General features: G+C 48.6%; 1 protein-coding gene across 1 annotated transcript in view; it reads right to left on the reverse strand.

Annotated features, from left to right (window-relative positions):
• Positions 1 to 20,333, reverse strand: part of EPB41L4B (erythrocyte membrane protein band 4.1 like 4B) — a 124,474-nt gene that overhangs the window by 52,639 nt on the left and 51,502 nt on the right. Inside the window, 9 exon segments of the mRNA XM_032478145.1 lie at positions 4,845 to 4,909; positions 8,672 to 8,705; positions 11,868 to 11,898; positions 13,897 to 14,006; positions 16,207 to 16,376; positions 16,474 to 16,543; positions 16,844 to 16,932; positions 17,076 to 17,163; positions 18,227 to 18,347. Coding sequence (XP_032334036.1) covers positions 4,845 to 4,909; positions 8,672 to 8,705; positions 11,868 to 11,898; positions 13,897 to 14,006; positions 16,207 to 16,376; positions 16,474 to 16,543; positions 16,844 to 16,932; positions 17,076 to 17,163; positions 18,227 to 18,347 — 778 coding nt within the window.

Genomic DNA, 20,333 nt, shown 5'->3' on the forward strand with positions numbered 1-20,333 from the left:
TAAGGGAAGAGCAGGAGTTGGGCAAAAAGGATGAGAGGGACAGCAATCCCGGCAGAAGGAAGGGTATTTGCAAAGGCACAGATGGGAGCAACAGCAGGGTGTGGTGAATGCCAGGAACTACAAGCAGTTTGATGTTGTGGGAGTTTAAACAGGAGGGTGAGAGATAGTGGGGAGAAATATGCTAGCTAGAGCAACAGCACAGGAGTAGACGGCGGGGGAATTCCAGAGAAGGCCCTGGGCTTCATCCTCTGGGGGATGGAGAACCCTGGCAGCAGCATGCGATGACACAGTCAGATGGTGTATCAGAAAGATCACTCCAGTGACTGTGAGGAGCATGAGTCGTCAGGAGACTGGAGTCAGGGAGGCCAGTAAGAGCACCGCCCAGCCAGAGAGAAGACAGCACTACAAGGTCAGTGTGGCTCTGGGGAGAGGAAAGGTGAAGTACTAACGCTACGGAGGCAGGCTGAACAGACCTGGGAGCTGCCTGGATGTGGGTGGCAGAAGGCAGAAGAGTTGTGGATGGTGTATATATCTTACCACGGGGAGAAAGAAGAGAATTCAGGCTCAGTCTGCTTTGGTTTGGTTTGGTTTTGCTTTTTCAGAAGAAGAGAATGAATTTCTCTTTTTGACATGTGAAGTTTGGGGTGTACATGGATATACAAGTTGAAATGACAGTCTCAAAACTCACAGGGGTCGTCTGAGTTAGAGCTCATGGCTTCAGCATGAGCAGTGCTTATAAAATCAAGATGGGATGAGAAAAGCAGGGAGACGGCGGTGAGAGAGAAAAGCAGTGGGCAGAGGAAGGGCCGCTGGAAGACACGTTTGAGGGAGACAGAAGCAGAGGTTGTTCCAAAGACAGAAGGAAAAGTCCAAGGGCTAGAGAATCAGAGCTCACAGGAAGCAAGGGGTTAGTTTTAAGCAGCTGTGAGTGAGTGATCACCACTGTCAGATGCCGCAGAGAAAGGTCCACTAAGTTGAAGAAAGTGTGCACTTGCTTTAACAATTAGGAGGACGTATGTATGCGTACTGGGTAGACTTCTTTGCTGCAGACAACTGAATACATTCAAGTTACTTTAAGCAGGAAGGTATTTATTAGAGGGTATGAGGACAAACACCCACTCTCATCATTGGACTGTTACAGCGCAAATCCCACTGCCACCTGTGACAAGGTGCTAGAAGCTTCAGCAGAGCTGCCCCAGATGAAGAAACGCCTCGGCCACTGTGCCTACAAAAAGAGCCACTCTTCCTGAGAGCAACCTCACCCTGACTGACTGCTCACCTTCAGACTTCCAAAGGGGACTTCTGTCCCATCACCTACGTCATCCACGAATAATACTTCCGTGCAGCGTAAAATGAGGAAGGAGTCAAAAAAAAAAAAAAAAAGCAAGAACAATCTTTATTCCTTGGAAATGCATTTGTAAAAATGTCTCAGTAAGATTAAAAGATTCAGAACACATTTATTTGTATGCAGCACATACACTGAGGATCAAAACATCTGCTAAAGTAAAATACACCTGTAAACAGATATCTGCGGGAGCGTTTCTAGGTGATCGACTCCACTGTGCAGGGTGTGTAGCTGACTCTCTCCTGGATGGATGTTTGTCGTAACCGAAGATCAGATTTCAGCAAGAAACCATCTCAAGGGATGGCATCAACTCTTTTTTTTTTTAAGGCTTAAAAGGGCCAAATTGCACATATAAAAATGGCACAAGAATTGATTTCATGAAAATACTAAGGAAGGTATCTCAGGCCCACCTATCAAGAGGGAAAAAAAAGGGTCTTACTCATGGGCTTGAAATGGGGGGGAAATAAATATTTTGGGTAAGAGTTCCGCCCTGAAAGACAACATAATGATTTCTGGCTCTACAAAAAAAGACTGTGCAATACCCATGTTACCCTATTCTACAGAATGCTTTGGCACAACTTCATTAAAACTGTATATTCTTTAATTTGAGCCATAAATGTGTCTCGGATCGCATGTTATTTTTGTTACAAGAATGAAGTCTAGGATAAAAACCAACCCTCAAATTAAATTCCGACAGCCTGTATTCGTAATTACGTCTTCTGAAACCATGCAAGTTATTAGCAGCACCAATCATTAAGGCAGGAAAAAATTATTCTTGTACTCGAGCAGCAACTTCTTTCAAAACGGACGCTATGCGATTTCTGATCAGTAAAATTGCTAAAATTCCAAACGGCTAAATTGCTTTAAGATACGAAATTCAAAGTCTCCCAGTACTTATATAACATCTAACACGTTATACACTTTATTTAGCTTCTGAAAGAGGCAACCCTCTGTTGGAGAAGGTCTGAATGTTATGTCCTCAGCCTAAGAATATTAAATGCTAACAAATCACACAGTTTTGGAGCCAGAGAGGACCTGGTGATCATTTAGTCCAACCTGCTTTCTTCAGACGGGGAAGATGAGGCCAACACAGGGGAAACGGCTTGTCCAACATCACACGATGGCAGAGGCTGGACCCCAGTGACCTCAATCCCCACCACTGTATTATTGGGTACTGTCTACAGAGCTATCTTCTGAAGTTTTCCTGGTTTTATTTGGTCTCATTCATTAAATAACAAAGAAATATCAGGTACACAGTAATACGATAAAAACAGACTTATACTCCAATTTTAAAATCAGAATATCAAAACGATTCCTGAGCCTTTAACTACCTTCATTTTATTGAGAATGCAGTCAACAGTAAATTATGACTACCTACTGTGGTTATTTTCAAATATGTACACGGACACTGAAAACACCTTTCAGAACTGTTTCTTAAAGACACTCTTACAGACACATCCATGTGATGCCGAGACACTTTGCATGGAATGTAATGGAACTACGATGGTGAGTGGAGGTAAGACGCTTCAGGCTCTCAAAGTGCAGTCATGAGTTTGTCTCGATACATCACACTCTGCATTCCTCCTAAGTTCTTCTGGTTCTGGTCGTGGACATAATCGAAATGGCTGTCATCTCCACTGGCCGGCGCTTTCCAATGCGGCCTGTCATCCTGAAAGGATGCCCTGTTCCGTTTGCAGAGTGAATGGTTAGTGGGGGAATGGAAGACAATTCAGACAACTCAGAGAGGTGAGTGAAGCGACACAAGCACAGAGGGAACGGGCAGAAAACCATGAGCCACGTAAACAGGGACAGATTTCAAGCAGAAATGAATGGATTTCCTAAAGAATTTTTAAAATTCAGATGCAGGTCCTCTGTCAACTTCCAAGCTGAGAAAAGCTCTGCCTGTGGCTCTTCTATCATCCCTCAAAGGATGTCTGATGATCAAGTCAGCCTGGGGAAAGCTAGCTGATGGTGAAAAAGGTTCCCGTTCTACAGGACTTCTCAGGGCTGTTGCCGCGTGAACATATACTGTGAATGCTGTGAATGCCTTACGCAGCATTTTGCAAAAGTGTTGGACTAAATAGTTCTCATCTGGAGAGCCTGATAAAACACAATATGCTAGGTGGGCCCCCACCCCCAGAGATTCTGATCCAGTAGGTCTGGGGTGGGGCTGGGACTGCATTAACAAGCTCCCAGGTGCCAATGACGCAGCCAGGCAGCGGGGCCACCTGCGAGCAGCACTGGTCCAGCCTGCCGAGCATTCCCGTGGGGAAGCGCCGGGCTAGGTCTGCCTCGCAATGAAACAGATGTAAAACAGGCAAAAATAAGTGCTACATTTTGTAAAAATGAGGTTGATTTAAAAAGCCTTTATGTGAAACTCTTCTGGGTCTCATGACTGGAAAAGAAAGGGCCTTTGAAATACGGAAAGGAAACATTTAGAAGTATTAACTTCACTAGTCTAACTTGCTGCAAAAAAGTTACACGAATGTCAAATGCCTAGGATCAGCTGCACTGTTGTCCCATGGGGGCCCCAGCAAACCTCGTACGAACTATCAGGAACGAACTGCTCTCGCCTGCCTTGCTCTAAATGGGTTTATTTCCATCACTCCATTCACTGCACCTTCTCAGGGAGTCAGACTAGCAATCTCAACAAGAAATAACCTTATGCAAACTGAATTCACCAAGTATGTTCCTGAAAGAGCCTCACACATAAACACCAATTAAGACTGATCTGAAATTCAAATCTTAAAAGGAACGCTTGCCTTTACAAAGCAGGCATGAAAAAAACTCTCAAGTCTAACCATAAAAGCACTGAGGCAGGTGCCAGTTTACTTAGGAAGACTGCAGTAAGTTAGGGCAGAGGTGGTTAAGCACAGCCTTCAGCCTAAGTCCCACTCACGGCCTGTTTTTTGTAAATGAGTTTCACGGGAACACAACCACACCCATGATTTCTGTATTGTCTGTGGCTGCTACAGTGGCAGAGGTGAGCAGCTGTGACAGACACCACAAAGCTGAAAATACTATCTGGCCCTTTACAGAAAAAAAGTTTACTGACCCCCTGGGTTTAGAAAAAGCTCCGTCGACATAGAAAGCAACCTCCCACCCCATCTCTGAAAAAAAAAAAAAAAAAGTCTTTTCTAAAAAACCCACAACAAAAATTCCCAAGCTTTGGTCACATTTTTAGTAAATGAATTCTCAGGATAGGAAAATGTTACTTAGAAATTTTAAGTAACATTTCAAACATAAAAACCAAACCCAAAATATCTGAGGTCAGTCAGAATGACCAAAAAACCAAACATCCTCATCACCCAGTTCATTTTCATTCCATAAAGCATAACTTCAGTAAGTTATAGCTGGCTTCTCTGGCTTTGCAAATTATTAATCTCTGCCAGGACAAGGCAATTCATTAAACAGTTGTTTCTGACGCCGAATTTCAATTCAGAACTAAGCAGAAAAGGAGAGCTTGAGAAAGGACAGCTCCGCGAGCCCAAGCACTTACCTTATGTTTGGAGAGTGAGGATGCCACCGGGGCTGGCCAGGGTGGAGATTGGGATGATACTGAGGCTAGAAATAAAATACCAAACTCGATTATTCGATGACCTTTGGATTTCAATTGTCTTCACTGGCTGTGGACGGAGAGGCTGTCACTGAACACCAACCTGGGGAAGCCAACACTTCCCAGGATATCACATTGCCCCCGTGACAAAGGCTGGGGGGCTGCCCTCGGAAGAAGGGGGAAAGCATGTGCCTTGAAAGGGTCCCCAGAGCGCCCGGCCAGACCAGTATTCACCTCTCCCAAGGGAACCGACGGAAGGTGCCAGAGAGATGGGGAGAAGGGAGGTTAATTTATTCTTCAGAAACAATTTTTGTCATCGCTGAAAATGATGACATCTGTGCGTAAATAGTTATACCTGCAAACAGACGAGAACTGAACAGGGGAATGTCAAGGCTGCAGGATGGTGGGAGAGATCTTTCCTTCTCCAATGTTTAAGCCATAAAATCATTTTCTAAAATGTGATCCAAAGCAAAACACGTCCCCCCCAAAACAAACAAATAAAACCTCAAACCACCCAGAGCACTACTATCCTGATAAAACATAAGGAAGGATGTAATTCGTCAATTTTAAGGTGAGAAAATGGATCTGGACCGGTAACACAAAACGACCAAGGGTGAAACCAAGTAGGACGTGGGCGGGGAGCAGGCTGCCGATCCACTTCTGGCCTGCAGAGGGCAGCAGCCCTAAAACTGCCAGAAGCCCTGGGCCTTCTCAAGGCTGAACTTTCTCTAAGGGGCAAATTAGGCTCTCTTGGCATTTAAGTTACTACAGTCTTGCCACCATTATTCTTTAAATTATTTCTTCTCCCTCCCTCTGTTTTGATTAATAAGCAGAAGCTCATTCTCTATTATGAAAAATTCTCAGCAACTCTGTCCGGTTTCCGTGGACCTGAGCTTCCCTCCTTGCCTTTTCTGCACTCCAGTGGCCCCTCTCCTTCAAGGACGCCCGCCAGCAAGTCCGCGGCCCCCAGAGGACACCCTGCAGGAAAGGGGCACCTGCAGCAAACATCTCTGGACTCTCCCAGAAATAGGCTCTTCGCATTTCTCTCTCAGGGGATACAGAAACCCAGAGAGTTGACAGATGACTCGCCCAAAGCTGAACTGTTTTAGGTGTTTTGGTCACACGGCCACGCCCCAAATGAGGGTCCACCAACTGGGTCTTCAACAAAAGAGAATAACCTAGCATAGAAATGGGCCTTCTATTCTACAGTCCTTGTCATCAAACACAACCAGATCAGATGCACTGGAGAGAGGTGAGCACCTTATTCATAAAGACCTGCACATTCCAGAACTTTCCTTGGTCTCCTTTGGTAATTTATTCACTTTCTCAAGCTGTCAAGGAGTATTTTTCAATGTTAACCCCCAGGGTTCTTAACCAGGGTAGTCACGCCCCCCGGGGACAACTGGAAATAGGTATGTACAATTCTGCTTGTCACAACGCCTGAAGGGTTACTTGTAACTCTGGGGCAGAGAAGAGGGAAGCTAAACCTCCTGTAACTGTAGGGACAGCCCCAAATTATGAAGAAGTGTCCCCTCCCAAAGGCCAGTAGCGCTCTCACAGAAAACACAGCCACCCATCCTCTGCAGCTGGCCAAGCTTGCTGAGCTCAGAGTGACATCAGTGCTACAATACTGTCTTCCCTGAAACCTTTCTAAGCACTCAGATGCTTATCAGGCCAATTCTCAGGATGTTCCCTTCCCAGTCAATTTACTCCCAAACCTTGACAGAGCAACACGGCTCCTCTAAGACTGGCAAAGAGCAGAGGACCAGGGGTTGCCAAGGATGTTAAGAGAAGGACAACACCCAGGTGACAGCTTTCGCGGATTTGACTTCAATGAACAGAGGCATCAGGGTTCACCCTGAGCAGAGGCTGCAGAGCACGAGAGCGCACCTGCCGGGCTGGAAGGGTGACGTCAGGGGAAGGGGCAGCACTGAGCTGGGAATGTTTTTTGTTTTTATTTTTTTCTCCCCTTTAAGCACTAATCACCCATCAACAACATTCCAGCCACTTACACTTAAAATTCCTCAAAGTCAAAAAAAAAAGAAGAAAAAGAAAAAACATCTGTGACTAACACAACTCAAGAACCCAAAGAAGGCGAGGAGACTGGGAAACCAAGCCTTTCCCTTACCAGGTGCAAAGCATCTTTTACACATTATGCCCTACAACTCGGAAGTCACGTCCAGGTTCTGCACACTGGGAGTAAGAGTTCACATACGGAAGACGGTATCACAAAATCCTCCTGAAACATAATTTGGAGTCCTCATAAAGAGAACATACATTGGGGTCCCTCCCCATCTAAGGAATTCATATCTCCAGTATCAGAAGATCCAGGAAGAGACATAAGAATAAGGCTCCAAAGTGAACTCGTCATGGAGTAGTGTCATTACTTGCGACATTCAGAACCGGACTGATGACAGGGCACAGAAACCTGGGAGAGGAGTGTCCCCTGGACAGTCACACCTGCCCAGCACAAAAAAGCTGGCCCCAAGTTAGGGGGTCCTCAGACACAAATTCCACCTCTAAGAACATGACAACCCAGGAAGCCAAGGACACATCATCAATCCAGGGCCCCCGCCAGGCTGCTCATCAGAACCACCTTAGAGGCACTGAAGCCCTCCGATACCCAGATCCCATCCACCCGTGAGTTTCTGATTCAGTCAGTCCAGGCTGAGGTCCAAGTACTGGCTATTTTCTTAAAACCTGCCTGATGGTTTTACTGTGCAGCTGGTTTGAGAACCACTGGTGCCAGTGATTTCCAATCAAGAGGGTCAGAGAAGGCTCTGTGGAGGGGACGGCATCCAGGCACACAAGCACGGGCAAAGGAGCAGTGGGAAAACATCACGAGGACACAGTGATGTGATTCTCTAAGAAATGAACATATGATGTGCGATGAGGCGTGGGGACAATAAGCATAGGAAGGTTAAGTCAGAGCCAGGGAGTAGAAGGCTGTGGAAGGCCAGCGAGAGCTACCCACGGGCTGCGTGTGTGTGTGTGCATGTATGAGTGTGTGCGTGTGTGTCTGTGTCTGTTTCTGTCGGGGGGCGAGGCAGGGGGCTGACCGGCCATCCTGTGAAAGGCAGGACACCAGCCACGGAAACCTCTCTGTTCCTTCCGCGGGCAACAGGCCCAGCACGATGCTTGACAAAGTAGGTTCTAGAAACCACTGCTCCACTAAAGTTGATGGATACACCACCAAAAGAAAGTGGCGGGGAGGCTAGCTTTTTTTTTTTTTTGTGGTAGGGAGGTTGTCCAATAGTCAAATGATTTGGGGAAATGCTGGATTTAAACAAACAAACAAAAAATGTCTTCCTTGAAGGATTTCTCGGTATTTGACACGCCAGTGGGCACCATAAGATCCAAGAAGGGAATGAAGCATTTCCCAAACACATGACCAAGACAACCTTTCCTGGAGGCACATCTCCAGAGACTCATGTTCCCTGGGCCTTGAACACACCTGGCCAAAAAAAAACCAAAAAACAAAACCAAAAACGGCCTCACTTGAGTGCTCCCGAGAGGCTGTATCTGACCACCAGCAACTTAGAATATATGTCCCCGCTGTCTGCCAGGGGACAAGGTTAAGAAAACCAGGCAGTGCCGATGACTAGGAGGAAGCAGGGGTCAGGGGAGAAGGCTCTCATGGTTTTCTCAAAAAAACCATGTACTGTTGTTATTTCTTCAAACTCTGATTATAAGCATAATGACGGCTCAGGGTGGAAAATGTAGACACTTTTAGAAGCATGACATGAAAACCTTTCAAAGCAATAGCTCACCTGGTAATTATGGACTTCAGGATTTGTTTTAGAGCTAAAAAGAGAAAAGAAAGATTGTAATGTAACAGGTGGTAAAGTGGTGTTATTACTGATTTATTTAACAGTCGTAAACTAATCCTAGGAGCTAGCTACTCTGTTAGCAACTTTTATGAATACCCTTCTTGGTTACTGGCAGCTTAAATGAACATATAAGAAACAGCAGCTCTCATTCGTCACATTAGAACTCACAAACAGAAACACGCAGGTAATATTTCAGAATCCTATTTGTGATGTGAGGTTTTGGTGGTGAAAAAGAGGTCATTTCAGTTGGGTAAACCAAGTAACTTTTGTCCCCATTCCAGGTCTGCTCTGGCATCGCTGGGTGGCCCACAATACCAGGCAGCTCCAGGGATGCCCAGAGCTCTCTCCAGCTAAAGGGAGAGCCACCAGCCCCTTCCAAGCACCCGCCACTATGGGTCCCACTGCTCTCAACAACACTGCCATCATCTGGCCACCACCCTGGAATGCTCACTCCATATGAGGTTCTGTTCTGGGAGCTTCACATGCATTATTATTTCATCCATGCAACAAGGCTATGAGGTCAATAAACATCACCACCTCATTACATAGATAAAGGAATGACTGCCTAACAGAGAATTTAGGACACTTGCTGGCTAGTCCACGGCAGCAACGAGGCCGGACCCAACACCTGCACAACCCCAAGGCCTGTATTCTTACTGCTAAGCCAAGCTGGCTCTCTGAGGGCCTGAGGATGGAACCTGACATATAACTGCTTTTGTGAAAAGTACGAATGGAGAAGGTTGGTGCAAAACACAATGTACAAGCTTGGCATCTGCCAGAAAAACCACAAACCAACCTGGCACGATCATTGGGCTATGCTGCTGGGGCGGCGTGTTCAAAATCAAGGTTTACCACTTCCCCAACAATGAGAGGTTAACATGCCATGGTTTTCAATCCTGCTTGGGGCCTAAGGAGCTCTGTGTTCCAGTTTTCAGAGAGGGCCAGCTCTGGGCCACATTCACCCCCGGCCGCAGAATTTCAGCAGGAGGGCTAAGTTTTCAGCAAGGTGCTTCTCTGGCATCATCTCTTCAGCCCAGAACACAGTTTCATCCCTGGCTCCCACAGCAATCCTACCCACCCCAGGATCCCACAGGCTGTGAAGAGCAATTGAACAGCTGCGAACAGTGATTATTAGCTCATTTGTTCCTAAAGGGTATATATACTGGGGTTGGGTGGTGTTTTTTTTTTTTTTTTGGTGGAGTTTGTTTTTTTTGTTGTTGTTTCTTTTAGTTTGTTTTGGTTCCCAATATATATAATCTCCACTAGGTGCTAAGAGGAAAATGTAATTTTATTAGGGAAAAACAATCGCTTCCTTAGAGAGCAAAGGAAAGAAATACTGTAACTCACAAGCCCCTGAGAATTAAAAGCAAGACATGCTGACAGGGCAGAGAGAGCTGAAGATACTTTTAGCATACCACCCGCCACAGGGATCCTGGAAACAGGGACCCTTGTGGGCCTAAACTTAACCCATGGAGGAACCTTGCAACCTCCTCCCATCCTCGGGGGGCCAGGTGTGATGCACAGCAGTTCAACAGGACCCTTGGGACCTTTATGAGATGCTGAGAACTGAACCCAGACCCCCAGCCGAATGGCACAGCAGGTAGTGTGTGGAACCAGACACACGAGTTTCCCGCTGTGTGATGCAAGGGGCCTGCTATGTTCTCCAGGACCTTGGGGGTCTTTGGAGGAGTCCTGGGACTACCTGGGGGGGTGGGGGCATTGAGCAGGTGCCAGCCCCACCCTCCCCTCCCTGCTCCACGTCATCCAGCAGCCCCACTTCTGTTCTCTGTGTTGGGCTTCCATGTCCGGTTTCTTTGGGGAGAGGGGTGGAATCAGAGGCTAAAAAAGTTTGAAAAGAACACTGATCTAGCCCACCCACTTTGTTCTCAGATGAGAAAAAGGAGGCCCCAGAGCTGGGTTGGCGCCACGGTGGGGCTGGGCAGGAGGCCTCCCGATTCCGGGGTCAGTGCTCCCATCACTGACCCACTCCTCCACGTGCCGTGCTCCGCCCGCCCTCCAGGGCCTTGGCCCACAGAGCTGTGCTGATCACAGAGACCACTCTCCCTGGCAGCCTGAGACCCGGGCCTGCGATGACCAGAGGCTAACTAAACGGGGCTACCAGTGGCTGAAGCCTGGACACAAGGGCCGAAACAAATGTAGTCTGTGATTCTCCAGCATGACAGCTGTGCACAAAGTCACAATTCACACAAGGAAACAATTGTTTCAGAGAGAGGAGGACAGGTGCACGCCAGGCGGGACGGCGTTCTGAACTGGGCCGCACACTGGGCTCGCCTGGGAGCTTTAAACCCACAGACGCCTGGGTCCCACCCCAGAGACTGACTGCATCACCCTGGGGTGTGGCCTGGCTGAGGGCCTCCGCCCCCTGCCTCACAGCTCAGCAGGTGAGTTCAAAGTACAGGAAAGATCTAAGCCACCTGTGCTGGGGAAGGGGGTGGCAAACCGAGGCCCATGGGCCAAACCTTGCCCACCCGCGTGTGAGTAAAGTTTAATTGGAACACAGGTGTGTCCATGTGTTTACATACTGTCCATGCTGCTCTGGTGCTCCGGACACAGGGCAGAGCAGTCCTGAAAGGGACAGCAGGGCGGGTGACGTCTAAAGTATTTACTGCCTGGCATTTTGCAGGAAATGTTTGCCAACACCTGTGCTAGAGTTCTAGTCTTGCAATGAGTTCTGTTCCTGCAGCAATTTGACTAGATGTTTGAGAAAGGCCTTCTACATTGTATGACATAAATCCCGCACGTCACTGAGCAAATCCAGCTTTTGTTTCCTGGGAGCTTTTGCTCAAGAGCACGGCCTTTCTTTACCATCACTGCAATGCCACTGTCCCCTGCCATACACATTCCTATGACCTTCATCACCCACTGCTCCAATAAACAAAGCGCAAAGCCACTCAAACAAAGAAGTTCTGTTTTCCAAAAAAAACAAACCGTCTTGGAACATTCTATTGTGTACTTATTAAAAGCCAGGCGGACGGCATAGCCAGGCAGCAGAGAAGGTGGGGGAGGGACAGACCGTCAGGTCTTCACTCTGTGATTGCACTGTATTCAGGAAAAACTCAACATTGCAAATAAATACAATTAATTCGAGCCATCCCCAGAGTCTGGGGGCACTTACCAGAACTGAGCTGCTATCACTGGGTTGCTTGCTTTAAAGGAAAAACAGAAAAGTGTGACTCCTTAGAGAGCTTTACCACTTTCTACCATTTCTACCACTTTTTACCAATGACCAGGGAAGAGATCTCTGGGATCTCAGAGCAGCCCTGACCCCAGTGGGCAGAAATCTTCACCTTGCTACTTCTCCTTTCCAGAGGAAGAGCCTCTCCTCTGTGCCCCCCACCCGCCTCCAATTCACTCAGAAAAGGCTCACGGAGCCTGATCCCAGGGCCAGGAGCTGGAGGATGCAGAGACAGGACAGTCCTTGCTCTCAAGGAGCTCACAGTCTTCACACAGAGACAGAGGGGCGCGTAACATCGAAAACAGCATAAGGTGATGATAAAGGCTGAAATACAAGCGTGAATCTGTGCTGGGGAGTGCGGGGCACAGGCTTCTGACTGGAGCCGGGGGATGAGTCTGCGGGAGGGACCATGGACAGAGGTGGAACTTATTTATCTAGATTCCATTTTGTTTTTTAAAAACTGGAGCATGGAAAATCATGAATAGTTTCACAAAGATGCCAGAACTCTGGTTGTAGAAAATGTCAGTAAAATAAAGGAGGAGAAGAGGATGGAGACCAAGAAGGAGGCTGGAGAAGTGGAGTCTGGAAGAGAACTGAGGCTACCTTGGGGGTCAAGCCCCGTTGCCCATGCAGCCGCCGCACCGAGGAACCTTGCCCTTTGCACTCACACAACCTCCAGGGCCTGGGTGCTCACTGCTGTCTTGAAAGAGCGCTGTCTTTGGACAGCCCCATCAGAAAGTTCTTCCTTATACTGGGGTGTTTCTAGGAAGCTTTGACCCAACGGCTACATGCACAAGCATAATGCTCTGCAGGGAGGTGAACACAGCCCTTGGGACACAGAGAGTTCGCATCCCCTCCTCCCACCGCCCCATCACTCGCTGCTCCCAGTTCCTGCAATCAATCACCCTTCACTGACCTGTCACCCTCCCTGGGCACACACCCCACCATCTCGACCTCTGGTCTCTCTTGAAGGGGAGGCCACATTCTCCAGGCTCTGGGTATTTCTGCCCCCATGCAAGCAGCCAAGAATGGCTTTAGAGAGTTTCTGGCTACCACGCTATTGCATCGTTGGTTTAAAAAGGAAGGAAACAGTGGGGAACACAAGATTAGAGATTCCAGAATAGGAAAGCATAGGTGCCAGGCCCCACAGAGGCCCATCGCATCCTTAGTTATTCAAGAAAAACATACGGAATGGCCACTAGGAGTAGTGATGCCCAGGAGGGGTGGGGGTGGGGGTGGGGGGCGAGAGTACACAGGCCCTGTTACAAAAGAGCAAGCACCTCAGAGCTGAACAAGAAGTCCCGAGTGGAGAAGCAATCAAATGTGGGCACAGGGAGCTAGGAGATGGGATCTGGGGGCCGGTGTAAACAGAAATGAGCCCGACTTGCTCACCTACTGACTGAAGCTGTACTGGGTACCAGGCCTCATACAGGTGCAAAGTCACAGACAAAGCTCAGGGAGTTCTGGAAAGGGGGGCAGAGGCAAGCATCCTGGGGTCCAGCTAAATTCATGGGCAGAGTGTGTCTGGACTGGCCATGGGACCCGAGCCCAGAACTTGACAGTTCTGGTTCTGCTTTTACGTGGTCCGATTCTAGTTAGCACGAGACTGATGTCCCCACTTAAAATTGGAAGATGGCAGAGAGAAGGGACTGTCCTTCCACAGGCAGGAAACATGTTTACCTATAGACATCCCTGAGGCCCCAGGTCCAACAGAAGTGAGGAGGCGCAAGAAAAGAAATACGGAAAAGGGGGAGAAGGAAATGAACATACCCGGAGGGAAAGACTAAAGACAGTGGATGGTGAGGGTGGCCCAACTCCACCGAGACAATCCCGCTGGAGTTTTGCTGAAAGCTTCAGAATGACAGAGGACGGTAGAAAGTTTCTTCAAAAACTGCTGCACCACGCTCCCTGGGGCTTAACCAACTAAACCATAATGTGAAATTCCAACACGGAATGAAAAGCACACCACCTTTGAATGTCGAATGTCTCCGGGATGGGTAGCGTTTACTAGGCTTCCTCTCAAAGGTGCTGGTTCTTCGTAACCTGGTGCCATGTGTAGCTTGATATTCCGTGCGCCCACTGGAAAGCAAATATATCACTGCATGCTTCCAATATCAGAGCGCCAGTACATTAGACGTACTCAGAAGTGAACTGTTATTTCCAAGCGCTCCAATGTAAATTTCAGCTTATCTAGAACTCTGTTTGGTAAAGACACACACTAAATTTAAAGTTAGCCTTCCATTTGGAAATAAACACACTGTTGCCAAGTCCAGGCTGTATTATATTTCCACCGAAGGACAAAACCTGCAATTTAAGTACCGGCCTTTTGACTGCACAAACCAAGCAGGTTGAATACCTGCAACATCTGACTAAGAGAATACCAATGCCCACATAAAATAACCTTTCATAAAACATTAGGTAGACATTTAACTCTTTTAAAAGGCGGTTATCAATGACCACTTAACTAAACCTTGGCTTTCCTTGCCATGCTAAGGAAAACATGGCTGCTTTCACTAAGGCTTTCAATCAGCCTGACACCTAGCTGCAGTCCAGGAGGTCACGCTGTCTTCGTGTGATCTATCACTGCCTCGTTCCAGCACCCTTGGTTTATGATCTAGCACATGGAAGGAGCCACATGCCACCTGCTTTAAGTGCCCCCAGGGGCAGCCTCTTCTCCAAACTCCCCTCCCTTCTTACTCTTGTCCTCAAAGAGCAGAAGGGAGCCAGGGCTGGGCCAAACCCCACAGGAGTTTCTTCCTAAGATGGAAAAGCCTGCCTGGGCAACCACCTCCACAGTCCTCCTGCCTCCCTGGGAGACAGGGCAGACCTCAGCACACGTGCGATGTCTCTGCAAGCCTTTGCAGTTAGGACACTTTCCATCATCTGCAGGACCTGTAAGTCGATTCTCTCTCAGAAAGGACTTGGTCCCCCCACTCCCTTTTGTGGCGTTTAAAAATACATTCCGACAAAAGAATCCTTGAAACACAAGTGCACAGCCACTTCCTTGCACTGGAGAAAAATTTGAAAGGAGCAAATCGTTTGGCATTTTAAATAGAGTTCAAGGACATGCCATGTGTGGGCAGAGGTTATGAAACCATGTGAAGTTTTAGATCTTGTAACAGCAATTCTCAGATCTGTAAACACGCCTCAGAAATCCATCCTGGGAGAGCACTTAAAATACACATTCCCAGGCCTTATTCATACACGCACACGTGCGCACACAGAGATTCTGATTTACAAAGGTCTTAGGTCAAGTCCTAAATACTCACTTTAAACAAACACCCTGGTAGTTCTCACGCACTTTGAGAGACATGGTCTGAGAATCATAAGTAAAAAGATCAGAATAAATTCTTTCTTTAGGATCTTTTCAGATTTAAATATTTCTGTGAACCTGGGTCACTCACACACATGTTGACATCCACTCTCATTCTTAATTATCACCAAATTTCTTTTTATTATCATCATCATCATCATCATTATTATTATTATTATTTTTGGGGGGGTGGGTAACTAGGTTTACTTACTTACTCATTTATTCATTGATGAAGGTACTGGGGATTGAACCCAGGACCTTGTGCATGCTAGGCATGCCTTCTACCACTGACCTGTACCCTCTCCCCACCAAATTTCTTGATGTTGGCATGTGAAAGGCAATAGGGTAGCATTTAAAAAATAAGATATAAGACCCAGACTGCCTGGGGTTGAATCGGCCCTATCACTGACTGGCTGTGACTCTGGGCAGATTATGTAACCGCCCCCCGGTCCTAGTTCCCTTATTCGTAAAACGGGGATAATCTAAGGACCTACCTTAGTAAGGCTGCTGGGAGAACTACGAGTTGGTACATCAGAAACTCTAGTTAGTGTAGTGTGGCCGACAGAACTTTCCAAAACGATGCCTGTATTCTACATTGGCACTACCCAGTATGGTAGCCACCCGTCTCATTTGTCCCAAGCACCTGAAGCACGGTTAGTGAGACCCGAGAATCACATTTTTAAATGTATTTCACATTAATTAATCTAAATAGCCACCTGTGGCTAGTGTCTACTGTATGAACAGCATAAACGTCAGCTCTTAATAATTTTGTTATTAGCCTCATTTTATCAATGAGGATACAGAGGCCAAAGAGCTTCAGCGATTCCATGAAAGGTCAGATGTTAAGACAGAAGACGGGATGCCCACCTCCAGCCTCTGGACGCAGACCCACTGCTCCATTCACCAAAAGCATCACGGCTACTCCCCTTCCAGACACGTGACCGGGGGGTGTAGAGCAGCGCCCACCTGAACCTGAAGCGAGACCCCAGCCTGATGAAGTCTGATCTGCTGGACTTGCTGTTGCCCGGCGCCCGCAGGCGGAAGAAGGCGTGGTGCTCCACGGCGCACTTCCACAGGTGCTTGCAGGTCCTGGCGCTGTCCAGCCGGAACACGAACGTGTGCTCCTGCTCCCGGCCCTGGGAGGCGAAGCACGGGGCTCCCGGTTACTCGGGGGCTGGCAACACTGATGCCGGACTGTCCGCAGCAAGGAGGAAAAGCGGGGGCAAGGCTTACCTGGTCATCATCCTCCACCACCACCAGCGTCAATTTGCTCTTTTTAAAATCCATTTTGGTGATTTTCGGCCTGGTCAGAGAGACAGCACTTTAAAAGTACAGCCTGCAGGAACGCCATCTACACACCACACAGCAGTCTCCTTTCTACTGGTTAAGCTTAGATTTGCTAAAGAAATCATTCATCTCATTCATCTAAGTGTGATTATCCAGAAGTACCACTGCCCTTGTCACACACCCACAAACGCCAGAGCATGTGCGTTTTTGAAAATGAATCTGGGGGTTGCCAATATCCCTCGATAATCACCCATCACATATAATTCCACCACAAAATAGGAAAAGACATTTTCAATATAGGACAAAACTAAATTACCAAAAGAATAAGCCTATTTTGTTAGCTCCTTCAAAGATTAATATGCCTGTCGGGGTCAGTCCAAGAGAATATTCACAGCCATCTCTTCCCTACAAATAAACGAAGGCACAGTCGGTAGAGGGTTCTAACAGGTCGTCACAGAGCAGAATGCAAAACAGTTTTCTCACCGCGTTACTTGGTTTGCACGCGGTTCACAGGGAAACCCAATTACTTAAACACACACAGTGCTTACCCTGACAACGTGCATGTCTACCCCATACATTTCCAGCCACTTCGCTTTATTCAGATAGGAGAGTTCCGCCTGGGCAGGGCTCTTTCCCCTTAGAGAAACCAACGGAGACATATGTGAACTGCAGTGCGTACACCCACAGGAGTCTGAAGGGCGCGGCCATGCTAAGGGATGCTCTGTGGCAGGTAAAGGAAGGGGGGACACCGATTCACATCAACACAACACGACCTCTGAGAACAGACTGCTCACTGAACAGAAAGAGGGCAGAGCAGTGCTTACGATATGAGCACTCAGGGAAACGACTGGGTGTGTGCATATGTGCGTGTCTGTGCAAAGGAAAAAGGCTGGGAGGATGGGGGCTAGGGAGTATGGGGGGTGTGGCAGGATGACTCTATGGCCACATATTTTTACATTTCAGTGGGTATGCACACTGATAATGCACTAATGTCACCTTCCATTTTCAAAAGAGTCAGAATGACCGTGGGACAACGGGAAACCCTGCAAAGTCTCTGAGTTCAAGGGTGACTGGATACAGGCAGTGTTTTGGGAAGATGGGCTGGGTGGGAGGAGAGGTGGCACGGGTAGTCCAGGCAGGCATAAAACTGCTAGTCTAGGGTGTCGACACAGGGGGGCCAAAGAGGAAAAACCAAGCGATAAACGATAGGGCTGGATTTGGCAGTGGTGACCACGTGTCCTGAGATACAACACTGTACAACACGCGGTCTCAGATACAAGTGTCCCCACAAGAGACCACAGGGCACATTTCTAAAGGGTTTGCTCCAGCAGTCTGGACCATGGACAGAGGCCCAGATGTGCAGGCTGGATCAAGGCAGCACCCTCAATCCCCGCTGCCTTCCTTAGGAGGGAGGATGGCAGTGGTGTCCCTGGCAGCAATGAGCAAATCAGGACCAGCCCCTGTAATTCAGAGAGAGAAACAGGAATATGGCTTGGTTTTCACTGTATATCTCTGCAGAGAGAGGTGTTGCATGGGCCTTTGGAAAACTGGAGCACAGGGGAGAGAGACGTGAAGAGCCAGAGCTGCACATTCATGGTCACTGACAGAGCCGCTCAACCAGCAGATACAAGAGGCTGGCAAACGTGTATTTATCACAAAACAAGTAGATCGGAATGTCAGATGGTCGCCGTCAAGGTACCTGCACTCTTTCCACCTCTGGAAGATATCAAATTCCATCGCTTCCGTCTGATTTGGAATGAACCGAAACTCAGACACGAGCTCTGGTGTGTGTTCTGGAAGCTCGCACTCCCCAAGCTCGGCTGCAGGTTTCATAAAAGGGAGGAAAATGGGAGACAGTGAATGCTTTTGGTTACTGCGGCCTGCGAACAGCACACGTGCCCCCTTGTGTACAACTAGCTCTCTCCCTGCAGGAGGACTGAACTCCCACCCAGTCCCCAAGTGGACACTCACAGTCCCCGTGAATCACTCGAACGCCCTCCCCACTGAGCCCTACACCATCATCTCAGTTATTACTGTCTCTCTCCCATCTCTTTCTCCTGCCCCGGGAGGCCCCGATTACATTTCCCCACAAAGTTGTAAAGCTTCAATCTGCAATAAAAGGCCGTTGCAGCGACGGAGGACCTGCCCAGAAACATCCATGGAACAAGGCTCTCATAAAGGGTGGGTCGGAGCAGCAGCCCGGAGCCTGCAGTGCTGGAGAGGCTCAATCAAGAATTCGGTACAGGCAGAATCCAGGGGAAAAAAAAATCTGTCAGGAGGGAGAGGGGAGGCGTGAGGAGCGAGAGAGGAGAGGGAGTGGGCTGTGGAGCAACTGCGGCAACTCAGGCAGAAACTGGGGGGGAGCCGGGGCTGCAGAAAGGAGGACCACCACGGGGCGATCCTGGCAGAAAGCCCGAAGCCGCCGCACGGTCCTCATTCTTGCCAAGTGCCCCAGGGAACACAGGGCCCAAGGACACAGGAGACCCCACTCCTCCAGGACATGAATGAGAGAGGCCACTCTCCCCGCTCCCCTGACCCTTGCAGCTCAGGAGGCAGACCCTAGAAGGAAAAGGAATCCTCCAGAGGTTCCCCTAAGACCTTGTTTGCTGTTCCCTCTAATTACCTCTAATACCCTGCTGTACAAAGTAAGGTCCACAGACCAGCAGCGAGGGCATCACAGAGGAGCTGGCTCACAATGCAGAGTCTCAGGCCCCACCGGGACCTCCTGGAGCAAAACACGCCTTTCCACCAGATGCCCAGGAGGGTGGTGCCCACGTTACCTTGAAAGGCACTGATCTACGACAGTGGTTTCCCATCAGAGAGGGCTTGGTAAAACGTCGCTGGCCCCCATCCCCAGAGATTCTGAATTCAGAGGTGTGGAATAGGCTTGAAAACCTGCATTTCTAACAAGTTCCCAGGTGATGCTGACATCGCTGACTCGGGGAACATACTTTGAGAACCACAGATTAACACAATAGCCCAACTGACCAGCCAGAATATACCAAACACCAAACACCCTCAGTGACAGCAACTCACTACATACCATGCAGCCCTTTCTGCTGGCTTCCGAGTCACAATCCCAGAGCCCACCTTTCAGGAGAGGGACTCCAGATGGCTTGCAGAAGAGGATAAAATCCCTGAGCGCACAGAGGAAGCGGAAATACCAAACTCGGAGGGGCAGTGGGAGGACTGCAGGGGACAGTGTCTGACACAGGGAGGGGACCTAGTGACCTTCCCCTCACCTGACCGCAGGCCATCATCTGTAACTCTGAGCTGGACGGCACCCCTAAGGCCACCACGTAGTCTGGTGTGTGGCTGCTTGGTACCTTGGGCAAAGTCACAAATGAAGATTCTGTCCTGGAAATATTTGCCCAGAAAAGGTCAGGGCTAGGCTCCCAAGGCTGAGTGCCACTGCTGACCTCTGACCAAGACGTCACCCTAATGCTGGGGACCTGGCAAAGCTAGAGGGGCCGTCTGGGAAGAGGGCTCCTTGATCTGAACCACCCTGCACCCATGCGCCAAAGTGAGCCCTACGTTTACTGTTGTGTCTGGACAAGACTGGACTAGCTCTGTCACTGACACCATCACACGCAGGAGCGGGGAGCCAATAACAAGGTTCCCCCAAGATGGGGCAACGGGGCTGGTGTCCCTCCTCCCCATCACTGGACTAACGCAGCCTGAGTGATGCCTGGCACACCCAACCTGAGGGAGCACGCTGCCTGCCTTCCAAGAACCTGCCAGTAAAAGGACACTTCGCTCCATCTTCAAATCCTGCAGCCAAGGTCCCAGCGGTGGAGGTTGTGGGA

The sequence above is a fragment of the Camelus ferus genome, chromosome 4 (assembly GCF_009834535.1).
Source record: "Camelus ferus isolate YT-003-E chromosome 4, BCGSAC_Cfer_1.0, whole genome shotgun sequence".
In the NCBI taxonomy this organism is placed as follows: domain Eukaryota; kingdom Metazoa; phylum Chordata; class Mammalia; order Artiodactyla; family Camelidae; genus Camelus; species Camelus ferus.